Raw genomic sequence first — 15,847 nt, 5'->3', positions numbered from 1 at the left:
TCATAAGTAAACTACATTAAACTGGTGCTAAGACAATACAGCTTTAGTGTTAAACGCTAACTTTCCAACTTTACACTTTTTTTTAAGGGAGAGATGATCTTTCCAGTCTGAGATAAACAAGACAGTTTAGCAGCAAGCCCAAAAACTTTCTGAGGAAAGAAAAAAATTATGTTTTAGCTCTATTTGGGATTTGGATTTGTGACCATTAAGTTATGCAGCTTCTGAGGTTGGGGTGGGGGAGGTTTGAACCTCTCCTTTTAGTAAAAGGTGGAAAATGCTATAATAAGCAAAATGATATTATAAAGATGGTGTAGAAACAGACAGGGTTAAGTCCCACAGCCTTTTATTCAACCCTGGGTAGAGAACCAGAAGCTGCAAGCCTCAGCATTTGTTAATAAAGGACCTTGAAAAAATACAGACTGCTGACTCAGATGCACTGAGAAAACAATCCCTAAGATAACTATTACACCCACTTAGAAAAATAAAAGTTGGTGAGTACTTTATATGCCTATTTCCATAAAAATAGTTCAATCTGTATTTATTTTGTATCTTTCATCATAAAGTGTGGTTTTGGTCTGAATGCAGGTTCCAACGGAATAAATTAAATAAAAAATATCCATTATCACTATTCCCCATGGAAATGGGTAATCTAAGCAGTTAGGTGAGGAGGAGATAGGAACATGACCCCATCAGGCACAACTAGGAAGACTAATGGCTGGTCATGATATCTGGATTTTAATAAAAGACCATATCCCACACTGGGAGATACTATTAGATCCTATCTAGAAATTAAGAAAACGCCTTTGTAATTCACCTCTGTGGTGATTATGCAGTTACCATAGGATGCAAAACTGGGGTTGCATGATACTTTGATCTACACAAAAAACTGGATATTGGTACCAAATATTTCTATAACTTTAGTTTCTAATTTCTGGGTTTTTTTGTCTTAATGTGAACATAAAAATCTCTGGAGATGGGCCAACATCTCCATTAATTTTAAAGATTTAAACATTATTTTTAAAGATATTGGGGAATATCAAAATGTAATGTGACTAAAATATAGATTTTTTAAAGTTGTTAATTCTCCGTGTACTAATGAGTTGATTCTTGTGGCACCCCCAGACAGTGGTGTAAAATCTATGGCTCATTAAAACTGTTCCACTTAACCTGGGTCAAGTTTTAAGTGTCTCCAATAATTCTTGGTATTGATTTGGTTGTATTCACTGGCATCTTTGATTGTATCTATACAGTTATAACATTAGGTAGAAAGTATCTGTGCATATTCAAAGGCATTTATAAAGGATAGTAATTACTGTGCAACATTAAAATGGCCTGAAATTCTTTTCTATGATAATAACACCAATTTCTGTTGGAAAAAAATTACAGGAGAATGAGCTGGACATTTTCCATGCACCCCTCTGTATCTACCTCCACCCTTCTCCTCCTGCTCTGTGCCCTCCAGGGCTGGTCACCATGCACCACATCAATGGACTGCCTTGCCCTTCAGCTTCTGACTGGATTCAGCGAAAGAGAGGCACCAGCAGTGGGTAACAGGAGAATGCAGCTGGGGCATGTATTCCCTCAATACTCCCTTGCTGGGACTCAGGTTGGTCACCTTCAACCCTGTCCCTCAGGTCTCAGCTCCTGGAAGGTGGCCTGCTCCATACAGCGACCTTCTCCACACCTGGCAACAGCATCCTCCCCTTCAGGTCCAGGGATAGCAATGGCTTCCAGCCATTACAATTCCCAAGGTGCTGCCCCACTCCTGCTGCTTCTCTTCATCCTGCCCACACCTTTGTTAACAGCCCCTTCAGTAAGCTCTTCCCCCAGTTACTTCCTTTTCAGAGTCTCTCCCTTTCTTGCTGGGACCACAACTGACACAGTGAGTTTAGGTTTAGGCCAAGCTTGAAAGACTTAGGTTATTCCTTTCACTGTCTACCAATTTTATGAAATTCTATCCAAGATACTAGGTGTCCTGTATTTTTGTATCATTTGAAGTCAATTTTAGGGAGCTTAAGCCAAGAATCAAAACCAGAAGAGAAAGAGAGAGATTTCTGAAGTTTTAGACAAGACTATCCAACATAATTTTTAGAAATACAATATATAACATCGTGCATCAAACACAGGAAAAAATTCCTATTAGAGAAAAATGGGTTATATTTAAAATATCAACGTAACCTCATGACCTTAAGAGTAATTTTTTTCTATTTTAGGTCTACACTAATTTAAGAAATCTCGAGTAGTTACAGGCAACAAATGAATGTGAACTCAACAGAGACCAGATTCTCTGTTTGGGACAGGAAAACCAAAGATGAGTGTGGGACCTCTTGTCAAAAAACAAGGACAATTTCAGAAATACACAGTGGTATTGTAAAAAGCCACATACACCAACCCAAATAAAGGTCTGCTACAAACCAAACAGTGATAATTTAAACATGAAGTGAAGGCAACAACAGCACGCCATTCGTTTTGAATGTAAAAAAAGTTGTATTATTACTGCAGGAGAAAAATAATACAGATTATGCTCTAAAAAAGGAATGTATATCAATAGTAATCAAACAACTAGTGCTCATTTTAAATCAAAAGTGAGGTTAGAAAGAGTGAAAAATGACTTGATTTTTAAAAATAAAATACTAATATGGCTATAAATGATACACTTTCCCCTCCTTAAGAATTCAAGCAGTTATCAGTCTGAGATACAAAATATATTTTTTCTAAGTTGATGATATGAAATGCCAAATCTCAGGCCAGAGAATACATGATTTAAAAAATGGAATTTAGATTGACCTGAAACTTGGGTCTCTGGGGGTCTCTAAAAGTTGACCTTCCCCTCCCCATTTCAGAGCTGTGTGCACTGCTTCATGGTCACCTGGGGGGCAGCCAACCACAGAGCCAGGGCATCTGGAAGAGTCCAGGAGTTCTTGGGGTGGGGGCAGGAAGATACAAATTCTCCCAAGAGCATAGCAAAGTTTCCCACACCTACAAGACTCCTTACTGCACAGGGCACTGCTTGCATCCCAGTAGGAATTTGGGAGACTTGAGAAGCTAATTCTTTAAGGGGATATTATATTACCTCCTACTTTACATTTTCACTTCCATTATGTGTCTATATCTTTTGTCATAAACAAAACCTTTACATCCTCTGACTATTGGTATCTTCCAACATTCATACACTGTCCAGTTATGCAAAACACGCACAATGCGAGGGCAGAAATCCTTGACTGTCATGCCCAACTGAAGATGATACAGGCATGGACGAGTGAGCACTGCATATTGCACCTCATTCTCCCTCCTTTCAAGTGGTCGTTTAAAACAACTATCCTCACACTTTCCTCTCTTCACTGTCTACTCAACAGGTTATGCTGATTGACATTATCGTGAGCCACAGAACAATGAGGAGCTTTATATGGACCTGGATGAGAAGACATCACAATGTCCCACGATCCTGGATATGGGGTTGGATGCAGTAACTGGTTAAGACTCTGGGATCTCTCTCTTTGGGGAGGGGATAACTACATTTTCAATCATACGTGGGACAGTTTAAACTGGGGCATCCTAAGAGTGTCTATATGACAAGAAAAGGGTGGCGTGTAGTAGACTAATTCATTGTTTTGGGTCCATCCAGAAATCAATCTCTTTAATTTGGTTAAGAGCCCTGGAGTTTTACTTCTGGTGGAGGGATTACACTGCTAGTCTATGCGTGGCATGTGACTACTTCATAATCATCAAAGGTTCATATTTCCCAGCACATCATAAGATACCTGTGAAGACTTTCAACAGCAGAGACTATACAGTCTAGGTACTGCTGCCATTTTTCTACTTGAAGAACTGCAATAACCTAGAGGAAGCAGAACTGGGATATGGAGAGAGAACAGAGTTGAGTCCTGGTAGCAAGATTTGAGCCGTGCCCCAACCCCACCAATCAAGTGACACCTGAAGACCTCCTATCCCTGGATTTTCAGGTGTGAAAGCCAGTGGTTTCCTTTTGCTTAAGCCAGTTTGGGATGGGTGACGCCCTTGAGACTAAAATCCCTTAACTCAAGAATCAATATATAAACAAGGTATGAACTTGTTAATGTGTTGAAAAAAACTTCATAATTTTTCAGGCAACTCTAGTAACTGGTACTGAGAAAACGTTAGGGGTTTACTCTTCCGGCGAGTTTGGGAGAACTGTTTTTACCGAAGTCAGAGGACAGGATTTTGGCACCATCCCTTGAGTTATGATAACAGTAAGCATTTTGTACTTTAAATTGCTCTGGAAAACTAAGCTTTCTTGCCTCCTATTTTTAAAAACTTTCTCAAGAGAAGCTTCCTGACATTTTAAACACTTCTTAAGTAATAAATTTAAGTTTGCAGATAGACAAAACAGCTACTCTATTGTGAGGAAACATGGTAAACTAGGAGATGAGGTCAAAAGTTGAGAGCAAGGAGGTGCATCAGGCTGGAGTTGGGAGCTTGAGAGGCAGGGCAGGTTTGGAAAGGTTGCTCTAGACTAGAATTTGATGGACTAGCTGGGGACCAAGGAGTGCACTTTGAGCGCTAGATGAGGTCTGGGAGCACGGACTCCTGACGTTGGAAAAGACTTTTTGACTTTCCTCAGCCACGTGCCACACATAGCTGAGCAGCAGAACCACCCAAGGGCTCACCCAAGGCTGGGGACTGGCTGGACGGGAGGCAAGGCAGCCCAGCGTGCTAGAGCAAAGCTGACGTGGGTGACCAGGACGCTCGATCAATACCGGGAAGAGACCACATACTGGTAGGGGTAGCCCGGCGTTCTTCTGGCAGCAACGACACATTTCTTTCCACTTTCCCACCTCTCAAAAGACTGGAACTAAAGATCATATGGCTTCTGAAGAATAGGAACTCACAATGTGTTAGAAATTGTACTAAGAAGCACAATCCAAAGCCTCCCCGCTACTTAAAAATCACACCGAGTCCAATCAGAAATAATTTATGATATTTTAAAGTTTAGGAATTAGGAATTCAGTTGCTTAAAATCGACTGATGCATAATATACAGCTGCCATCAAGGCACTGTTCTCAGTATGACAGACACCACACTCATCTCAGGGGTTCTAAGGTGGAAAGGATTTAAACCAGAAGAAGAACTGCCTGGAATACTGGTAGGAGGCAAAACAGGCCCCTGCACTGAGCAGGTGTTCCGAGCTCCTATCTTTGGAGGTCCTCAGGAATTTGTCTCCTGTTAGTCTTACATGAATAGACACAGGTGTTTAGAACACCCAGGTGCAGGCAGGTATCTGCACATACACACAGGACAGAACAATGAAGGGAAGGTAAAGGAGTCTCTGCCTCTTCAATTAGCAGGGCATGAAGTAGTTAAAGGGAGCGGTGCCAGGGCTGACAGTCCTGAATATTCCCAGGGAGAACCTGGGTGCTGCCTGGCCCCCTGTGCCTGACGCCTGAGTCCCCAGGCATTTGCTTCTCTGACGCCTGGGATGCTGGGGTCCATGGAGCCCCTTTTGCACCCCAGGTGAGGACTCAGGTGAGCTGCCTGCCTGACTTATTGTTAGCAAAGAGTCCCCCCTACCCCAAAGGCCTGGTCCTGCCCCACATTCCCCCTCTCATCCTGCTCTCACAAATCCTCTGAATGCCAGCCGTGCCTGGCACCCCTTTCTTCTGCAGTTCATAAGCTGCCTATCTCTGAGGTTCAAAGTCTCCTAGAATTAATGATAAGGATTGGAGGAGACTTGATTCCCAGTTCTGATTAGGAAGTGACCTACCCCCATGGAGGCAGCTAACTCAGACACCACTGGCTGCTCCTTCTTCCCTCGCCTCTTCCTGGTGTGGTCCTGCTTTGCTCCCAGCATGCTGTGCAGCTGGCAGCCCTCTCTTTGGTTACAGCCCCCTCTGGGAACTGATGCTGTCAAGGCTTTTTTAAGTTATCAAGCATGTTGCTATTATAGAAAAGCCTTGTCTATTCCTCTGGACCCTGTATTTATATCTTAAAATTGTTTTCTTCACTACATGTTTTCTTCACTACACCCTGGTGTGAATTATTTTCTTAAATGCCAGTAAAATATTGAAATGCCTACCCCAGTGTCTCATGACACTATGAAGCTTTTTTTTTTCATATTTAAAAAGTCAATCCTGTGTATGCTAATGTATGACAAATTTCCAATCTGGCATGATGAAAAAAATGAGGTAGCTTCAAAATTCTGAAGTTTAAGACTGAAAATTCTTAGGGTCCTCTCTACTGTCACCTTTCTTACCTCCTGCTAAATTGGGCAGGTATGAGATTTTTAAAGATCCATCCAAAGAGACAATAAGACCAAGAGAGGTTCAGAGAAAGCAACTGCAGTGTCTGGGATTAGGAATTTGATTAGATGTCTGTATCTTGGTGGCCAGTGTAAATCTCAGCAGAATGAAGCACTGGGTTGTAGAAATTAGCCAGAAGCAACCTTGGAATAATAGTCAAGTTGATTCATTTCATAACATTATGTGAAATTGGAAAGGCTGGGTCATTTTTTTTTTCAAAAGAATGTTTAATTTAGGCCAAATGTTTTTTAGGGTGGATTATTTAAGTGGAAGGCTTATTCATACATTTATATGCATATGGCTTTTTTTCTTTCTCCTTAGATTTATGTCCTTTAAAAATATTTCCTCTTTGCAGCCACTAAAAAAAAAAACATGTTACAAGCAAAATAAACCGTAATGACTACTTCAGAAAAATCTCTTATTTTGTTTTAATCAAAAGACAACTCTGAACCCTGAGAGTAACATTTAACAAAGAGGCTAGGAAAGAATTAGGGTTTTTTTGTATCAATTCAATCTTCTTGCCTGTAGCACACCCACCATTTATCAGGCTTATTTTAACATCTGGTTCTGAACTGAAGCAGGAGAGGGAAATGACATTTCTTTGTATCTAAATTTTCACCTAATAGTAAAAGGTGATAGATCAGATCTATTAAATATTTATTACTAAGCATAAAGCCATGCTGAATGCAAAAAAACCAACTTGAACCCCATTAATTATATATCATGAGATCAGGGTACTTGTGAACACTGAACCCATATCAATATGAAGAGCCCACAGATAATTCTTAAACGTCTTTGAGATCCATGAAGTTCTCTTTAGATATTAGTGTTTTTACTCAATATTTTCCTCTTTAGTATGAGTATGGTAAATTAAAGCATTGTTGTAATTATGAATTTTTTTTTTTTAGAAATGCTAGTGTTTTCTCTTATCAATACTTACAATAGCACATCAAAAAGGCCCAAAATACTACTAGAAACCCTCCTTCTACACAGAGGATCACGGCAACAAAATCAAACTGGTTAAGCCTGGAATCTCCAAACACGCCTGAACAAAGCTGGTCAGGTGAAGACACAATAGGAGAAGGCACAGCAAGGGATGCAGCCTGGTGCGCAGACTACTGTCAGGATGGAAGACTATTTTTCACAACCCACAGATATTCCTCCAAGACCTCAGAAGCCTGCCTTTCCTCCCACCTCTGGAGTCAGCACGCTCTCCTGTCTGCCATCACACTCAGGACGGTTCTGGGCCTTCCTCACACCCTCTCTAGTCTAACCAAGTCTCATGTCTATTGGAGGCATTTTCCACACACGACTTCCGCAAAGTGTAACCCACCCTTTTTTCACATTAGAGGCTGTGGACCATTTCCTCCAGCTTAAGCCTGTGTGCTGGTTAAGACTGTGCATATACGTAAAAGACTAGCTTGAGAAGCACCTTTTAGGGCAAAGGAAAATTCACTGTGGTTTCGACAAGTTTCTTGTCGTGAAGTTTAATAAATGCAAACAAACCCGGCGCCACCATACCTTTCTTCCACTGAAACTTCCTTCATCTGCTGGTGTGGTTTGGTGCCTTCCATTTCCCTGATGCTCACAGCGTAGATCTTGGTGGTATAATCAATGGCCTTTTCTCTTGCAACGTCGCTGTCATAGCCTCAAACGACAGAGAGACACGGGAAGGAGGCAGAGTTGGTTTGCGGCGGCACAGGACGGGGCGGGGAGGGAGGCGCGCTCGGCACGTGGCCGCTGGGGCTCACCTCCGTCCTCCTCCGCGTCTGTGTCCGACTCCTCACTGTCCACCAGCTTGCTCTCCTGGGTTCCCACAAACTCCCTGGTCCAGATCATCAAGGCCGTGTCGGCGCCGCCCACCGTGAGCAGCACCGAGTCGTTGTGCAGCCATCGCACGTTGGTGACATGGGCGCTGTGGCCCACGTACTTCTTGAATCTTGCGTGCTGGCCCTGCGGAGCCAGAAACTGGGGATGACCCCGCCCGGAGTCTCATCCTTCCTTCTTCTGGACTGTTCCATCCAGGTTATTCTCTAGCGTGGCTTCTACTGGATATACGTTTCCCCCAAGCTGTCATTTCCCCACATTTTGCTAGGATGTAACCTCCACGAGGGCAGGGACTCGATTTCTTGCTTCCTTGAAACATTTCCTGCCTCAACATGGGTCCTCAATAAACAGTTTGTGAGGGAAGGAATAAACTACAGAAACTATTTCTGGAAGCTGAAAAAGGTAGCTTAAGAAAGTATAAAAAGCTTGTTTCTGTTTCTCTCGAATATCAAATATGCATTCTCCTCAGGTCTCCAGTGTGAACTCCTGATTGTGAGTCAGGCTGACATTTGAGATGAGGAGTGTCTTCCCAGTCACCCCTCACAGCCCAGCTGGGACAGAAGAGCCAGGGACTTCTTTTTTACAATCCTGGGGCCTCAAGTAAGATGTAAAACCAATGCCACAGTTTCTGCCATGGACACTGGAAACAATTTCTAATACTAGAAACTTTCAACTGATTTTAAAACAAAGTGAGCTCTAAGAAAAAGGAAAAAACCACCACAAAACCCCCAAATAAAGAATACAAACTGAAAAATACAATTAATAAACAAGTTGACATGTCACCTTAAAAATAAAACACACACAAAAACAAAGTAAGGTGCTTTTTTATCAAATATAACCAAATAAATAGAACCCAATCTATTAGCAACTACTGAAAGCTCTTCAGAGTGGTGCCCAGGCCACACCACGTGCACCCTCAGGTGCAGAAGGATGAGGCTGAGGTGAGACCAGCTGCTCACCCGGGGGCAGTCCTGACAAGCAGTGGGAAGCCCAAGCTGGCACCAGAAACCAGCTTCCATTTTTGGCTTGTGAGCCACAGCCTGGCAAAAACAGCTCCAGCGGAAGCCACTGAAAGTGGGAGAGATTTTCCATCCTCTTAGCGACTCCCAGGGAATGCCTTATGCAACGTGGGAAGCCGCATGCACTTTGTGAGGTCGTGCAAGGGCCATTGCTCCCTCCGATGAAAACTTTATTCAGTCATTGGCAAGAGGCTTCCAGAGGGTTTTGGACGGGCATGCTGGGAAACCTGAAGCCAGCGTAGACACATGGCAGGAGACAGGGCAGGAGAGTGTGTGACTTTGAAATACTCTTTGTCAAGATCTCTGTGCATTTGGCTGACCCCTACCTGATAGCAGAGTGAAAGTGCCCACCCCTCTGCAGAGCACTGAGTCTAGAAAGATTAGGGAAGCCAGCAGGCAGGCAGCATTTCTAGGAAGCCCTCCAGAGCCACAATTTGCTAGGGAGTAGGGAGAGCAAAATAATAATTTCCAAAGGAAACCACTGTGTGACCACGTGAGTTTCTAGCAGGCATGGAAACAAAGACGACTGTCAGAGTGGCTACAGCCATGCGTCCTGCTGGTCCTCCTGCTGGAAGCAGGAACCCACCCACCCATTTGATCCAAGGCAAAGGTAAGCTGGTTCTTGAGAGAAGGAGAAAGTGAAAGAGCATGAGAAGCGCCTCCCTATACTCCCACACTGAGACAGGACAGAAGAATCCAAAAAGAAAGAGACAAAGGAAGAAATGTTCTAAAGTGACCACAATCAGGTTGCAGGGGAAAGAAAGTGACACAGGCAAGAAAGAGGAAAAAACTGAGTCACTGAGGCTGTTGAACAAAGCTGAGATTCTTCGAGCAGGGATGATTCAAGATTCTCAGAATAGGAAACAAGATCACTGCTCCAGAGAACAATGATGGGAATTCACGGTTACTAGAAGGTTCCAGGAAGCCAGATGCTCCTCCCAGGAGCAGGATGTTTGTTGGTCCCCTTAGGGCCTGTGGAAGGAACCTCTGGAGACGTGGCCCAGCCAGAAAGGTGAGCTGTCTCCCTGGGTCACTGTGCCAGACATCTCTGTATCTCTGTAACACCTGTCGGGACTCACTACCACCGCCTTCCTCTTGCACTGGGTCATGAAAGAGTAGAGAATCTGGAATATGTCTCCAGCGTGCTGGCTGTTAACTGCTTTTAGGTGAGAAATTCCTGAGACTCAGATGAAAGCTGTGTACCCTTTTCCCACATTCACAACATTTTACATATTGCTTCTCTGCCTGTAAAATTTTTCCTATGAGGTTCCTCTTTGAAGAACCAGTCTCTAGAGCTTTGGTACTCTGAGAAGGAAACATGACAACTTGAGGGTAGGTTTTAAAAATGTACATGACATGGTGGTACTTTATAACCTCTCTGATACAGTGTAAGAGACCAGCTTTGGAAAGGAAGGGAGGCTGTGGGAAGCACCAGGTAGCTATACAGATGGTGACAGAGCATTGGATTTTCTGGGACGTGGCTGAAGGTACTGGACAGATGGGAGAGTCTATCTTATGGAGGCTGGAGACAATGTGATTATGAGGGGGCTGATGCCCTCATCAAGATTTTATACTGTAAAACTGCATATATAAGGAGTATGTTTGTCAGGACAGAAAGATGCCTGCAAGAGACACCTAGTAACTCACAGGAAAGGAGAACAAAGAAGACATGACGTTAGAGTCTAACAATGGAACCTGAATTTTGGGCAAAGAGAGAGCTGTGTGATGACAGTAAGATCTCCTAGGCAGCACTAAGGCTTGACATGGTACTCAGCACTAGAACACGGCAATGGGAGGGTATCTTAGGCTGGCAGGGTTGCCATAACAAAATACCACATGCTGGGTGGCTTAAACAACAGAATTTACTTCTCTCAGTTCTGGAGGCTGGGAAGAGGTGCCAGCCAATTTGGTTCCTGGTAAGGGCTCTCTTCCTGGCTTACAGACCCCTTATAGGAGCACACAGAAAGTGCCTATCTGGCCTCTCCTCAGTGCATGTGTGCACGGAGAGAGTGAGCTCTTCAGTGTCTCTTCTTATAAGGACACTAATCCTGTTGGAGCAGAGCCCCACCCTTATGACCTCATTTAACCTTAATTATTTCTTTAAATGCTCTCTGTACATATCTAGTCACACTGGGTGTTAGGGCTTCACCATATGAATTTTGGTGTGGACACAAACATTCAGTCCATAACAGATGGTGAACTTTGGCCAACACACTCAGAGCACTGGAAGAGTGGGACTATCCAGCTAGAAATGTTCATCAGCCTGGGTCCCTGAAACTGGGAAGGAAAGAGTGCTGGAAAAATCAGATTTAAAAGAAAAGGAAGAGAAGTGATACTATCAAAGTGGTTTATACAGACCAGTGGTTTTCAAATGCTTTTAAATTATGAAACTATTTCTTCCATCAAATCTTACATAGTGAACTCAAGAATAAAAAGATAAACAATCCAGTTTAAAATAGTGGACAAAAGATATGTGCAAACACGTCACAAATGACCAATAAGCAAACAAAAAAGTACTCCGTACAATTAGACACCAGGGAAATGAAAGTTACAAATACAAAAGATCACACTATCTACTCCTCAGGACAGCTACATTTTACAAGTCTGACAAGGCCTAACTGGCAACTGAAACCTCTTTCATTTTTGGTGAGAGTGTAAAATACAACCACTTTGGGAAAAGGTCTGGCAGTTTCTCAAGAAGTTAACCATACATTTTCCCCTATAACCCAGAAATTCTGCTCCTACATATTTCATAAAGAAAATGTATGTCCACAGAGATTTTTCCAAAGATGCCTATAGCAGCTTCATTATAACCAAACATGGGAAAAGCATGTGTCCACTGATAGCTGTGTAGATAAACTTTCCTGTATCCATACAAGGGAATTCCACTCAGCTATAAAGAGGAAGGATTATTGTTACACACAACATGAAGAAATCTATTTGATCATTCCATTTATATGAAGTTCTGAAACAGGGTAAGCTAATTAATCTATGGTGAAAAACACTGGAATGGTTTTTCATCTGAGGGTGGAGTGGGGGTGGGGACTGACCTGGAAGTTAGCATGAGGAAATTTCACGGGGGGATAACATTCTGTATCTTGATAGGTGTTTGGATTATATACGGATATATATTTGTCAAAGTGCATCAAAAGGAACTATAAAATTTGTTCATCTCAACTATACATTTTTAAATTTTAAAATCTTAAAATTCTAAAAACTAAATTTAAAACTTTTACTTTAAAAATACTAAACAAATGTTGAACTCTCAGTAATGATATGCATGTTAAAACATTTAGGGGTAAGTATCCCGATGTCATCAATTTACTCTGAATTACAGAATCTAGGTGGTGGGTTTCTAGGAGTTCACTGTGCTATTCTTTCGTCTTATCTGTATGCCTAAAAATTTTCATAACAAAATGTTGGGGAAAAAATCTTCCACAGATGCTCAATATATAAAGTACAAAAACACAGAGTGACTCCAGTTGGAGCAGGGGTGGGACCCCAGAGCCCCTCTGGTTGGCCCTGCCTTGTTTCCTGGGGTTGTCTCTGAGGAAGCTTCCTGGAACTCTGAGAGCTGGAGGAACACAGTTTGAAATTACTGTGATAGACAGACAGCCCGCTTGGTCAGGCTGGGATGTGGACGATGAAGTCCCAGGGTCAACAATAAATTTAGCTCCAGAGCACGATGCAATGGTACCATGAGGACTTCTGGTATCTAAATCTGCCCAAACCTTAGTCTGCTAAACCCGGGTATCACTAACCTCTTGATTTGTCCTGCTAGCAGTCTCATTTCAAAAAATGTAGAAGTAGCAGTGAAAACTGCTACATAGAACTGGATTCTGATCAAGTAGGAAGGGCTGATATGTGAGAGTGAAGAGATGAATCACTGGGAGAAGGTAACCAGGTGGCTTTGGAATTTGGAATGGACAAGGAAGGGAACACTGGACATGATCAGAAGTGTATCTTAGAAAAGGCTACCAAGAATGATCATCTGATGAGATTTTAACAAATGAAGAAGGGAAGAGGAAGGCATCTAAAGAAACCAAGGTGGCTAAAGAGGGAGCTGGTTGTGGCTTTAAGGTTTTAAATGCACTAATGACAGAAAGAGGAGTGAATAACCAGGGATGAGCACAGAAGTCTTGCACAGACAGCTCTTTCAGGAATGTTAAGGTCAAAACCCAAAACAACTGAAAAGGATTTTAAAGATACATTTAGGACTAGAAGAAAAACAGAGAAAAGTTAGGAACACTTCTTACATCAGATGGCGTAATATGAACAGAAAGCAGATTTAGTTAACTCCTCTATTAAAGAGAATGCTCTTCAAACCAGAAAGGGTCAAACAGAGCTCGTGTCCGTGAATACAGACACCTTCAAATGTGACCACAGTAATAAGGTCAGTATTAGCTGAGAGTTTAGAAACCAGGAGAGGTGGCATCCAAAACAAACAAACAAACAAACAAACAAAAAACCCAAAAACAAACAAAAAAAGGTTCCTGTATCCAAAAGGGAAACCAAGCAGACTGGTAAATATTGGTTCATGAGTTGATGCAACTCCTGGAAAATGCTAGGGTGAACTATTACCCAGAAGGTCAACAGGCACTCGGAATAGATAGTAATGATGACTAGGCAGGAACAGGGGTTCACTGCAAACTAACTGCACGTCTTTTATTGCCTGATTTATTAGGCGAGATTAGGGATACAACCTGCCTTTTAGCAAGATACCTGCCAAGTTTTCATGATGTCTCGTTGGACTAGAGATAGAAATGTGAGCTCTATGCTAGGAGCATCAGAGATTAAAACGTCTGTTTCTGATACATGTGCTTTAATGAACAGAATGCCACGTTGAATACGGGTTCTTGGTGGTGTTTGGTGGTTTCTGTCTTTTTTTTTTTCTTTTTTTTTTTCTTCCATGATTTGGAACTCACACTTGTGAAATCAGGATGATGCGATGCTGGAAGGGGAAGTAAATACTCTGAAAAGGTATTTCAAAGATGTTGCCAGGTTGGAACAAGGATGGAAAATAAACAAGATAAATCTTATTTGGTACAAATATGAAGGTCTGTGCTCAGTTTTTAGAAAATCAATTGTGTAAGTCCAAGATGGAGATGACCTGAACGTTTTGGGGAATAATATCTATGATTCGGTTGTGTGGTGTGGCACCCAAAAGAGCTGATGCCATTTTAGTTTAATACAAAAATAAAATTAAAACAAAAGAGTCCCACTGTACCCTGAGCTAGTCAGATTACATCTGAAGCACTGAATTCAGTTTTAGATGAGACAGTAGAAAATGGAATTGAAATAGGTGAGGAAGATTAAGCAGCACAAACTTCCCAGTTACAAAATAAATGAGTCACAGAGGTGAAACGGACGGAGTGAGGAATACAGTCAATGACAATGGACTATCTTTGTATGGTGACAGATGGTAACTAGCCTAACCGCAGTGATCATTTTATAATATACAGAAATACTAAATCACTATGCTTGCATAAGGAACTAACATTGTGTTGTTGTAGGTCAATTATATTAACAAACTCATAGAAAAAGAGATCAGATTTATAGTTGCCAGAGGTGAGGGGTGGTGGAATTGGATGAAGGTGGTCAAAAGCTACAAGTTTCCAATTATAAGATAAATAAATACTAGGAATATAATGTTACAACATGATGACTATAGCCAACACTGCTGTTTGATATAATGAAAGTTAAGAGAGTAAATCCTAAGTCTCATCACAAGGAAAAAATTCTTTCCTTGCTTTGTTATTATATATCTGTATGAGATGATAGATGTTCACTAAACTTATTGCGGTGATCATTTCATGATGTATGTAAGTCAAATCACTACTCTGTATTCCGTAAACTTAAACAGTGCTCTATGTCAATTATCTCAATAAAACTGGAAGACAAAACAAAAAAAATGGAATTGATAAAATGAATTATGTTTAGAGGGAGGGGGCAGCTGGCAACCAGGTCACAAGCAAAATGACTGAGGGAACTGGAAATGTTGAGGCTGGAGAAACTGAGACTTCAGGGAGTCAAATACGATCCCTCCACCCATGAAGGCTGTGAGGAGACTGGAATCAGTGAGGCTTCGGAAGGCAGAACTTTGGCTAAAGGGGAAGAATTTCAGCTCAACAACAGGAGCTACTTAAAAATGAATCGGCTGTTTTGTGAGGTGGTAAGTTGTTCATCTCTGGAAGTTTGCTAGTAAAGGTACCAGTCCAAGATGGACAGAAAAGCCTTACTTGGTAGTTTGTGAGATGTTGGATTCGATGATCACTGAAGGCCTTTCAGGGAGGAATTCTATGCCACCAGAATGTGACTCAAAACAGTAAACATAATGTCACAAAGGTTTTTATACAGTATAAAAAACCTTGATACAGTAGATAACATTATTGATTGCTTATGCCTTCAATATTTAAAAATCTACTTAGATTTAATAGCTAGATTTTGGGCTATTAATGAGACTGAGCAGGTATGTATAGTAAACATGCAATATTACCTTGACAGGATATGAGAAGAGCTTAACGAAGCCAAAATCATCTCCCGTGGCTAAGAGGGAACAGTCTTTGGTGAGACTGGCAGCATTTACATCGGTCACATCGCTGTGTGCTGGCCAGATTCCCTCACAGGTGGGCCCCAGCACGCAGGTCCACGTGTCCCACTCTATCTTCTCAATCTTGTAAAGAAGGAAGGAAAAATTAATATATTTTTGCACAACCTAGAGATCTT

The 15,847-nt window shown here is 41.8% G+C and overlaps 1 protein-coding gene across 1 annotated transcript in view; it reads right to left on the bottom strand.

Moving 5' to 3' along the window:
• The window catches only part of EML6 (EMAP like 6), a 215,429-nt gene that overhangs the window by 33,277 nt on the left and 166,305 nt on the right, over window positions 1–15,847 (bottom strand). Inside the window, 3 exon segments of the mRNA XM_032497555.1 lie at window positions 7,797–7,923; window positions 8,027–8,228; window positions 15,618–15,794. Of these exon segments, the coding sequence (XP_032353446.1) occupies window positions 7,797–7,923; window positions 8,027–8,228; window positions 15,618–15,794 (506 nt within the window).

The sequence above is a fragment of the Camelus ferus genome, chromosome 15, assembly GCF_009834535.1.
Source record: "Camelus ferus isolate YT-003-E chromosome 15, BCGSAC_Cfer_1.0, whole genome shotgun sequence".
NCBI classification, from domain to species: Eukaryota; Metazoa; Chordata; class Mammalia; order Artiodactyla; family Camelidae; genus Camelus; species Camelus ferus.
This window is presented reverse-complemented; position numbering and strand designations above follow the sequence as displayed.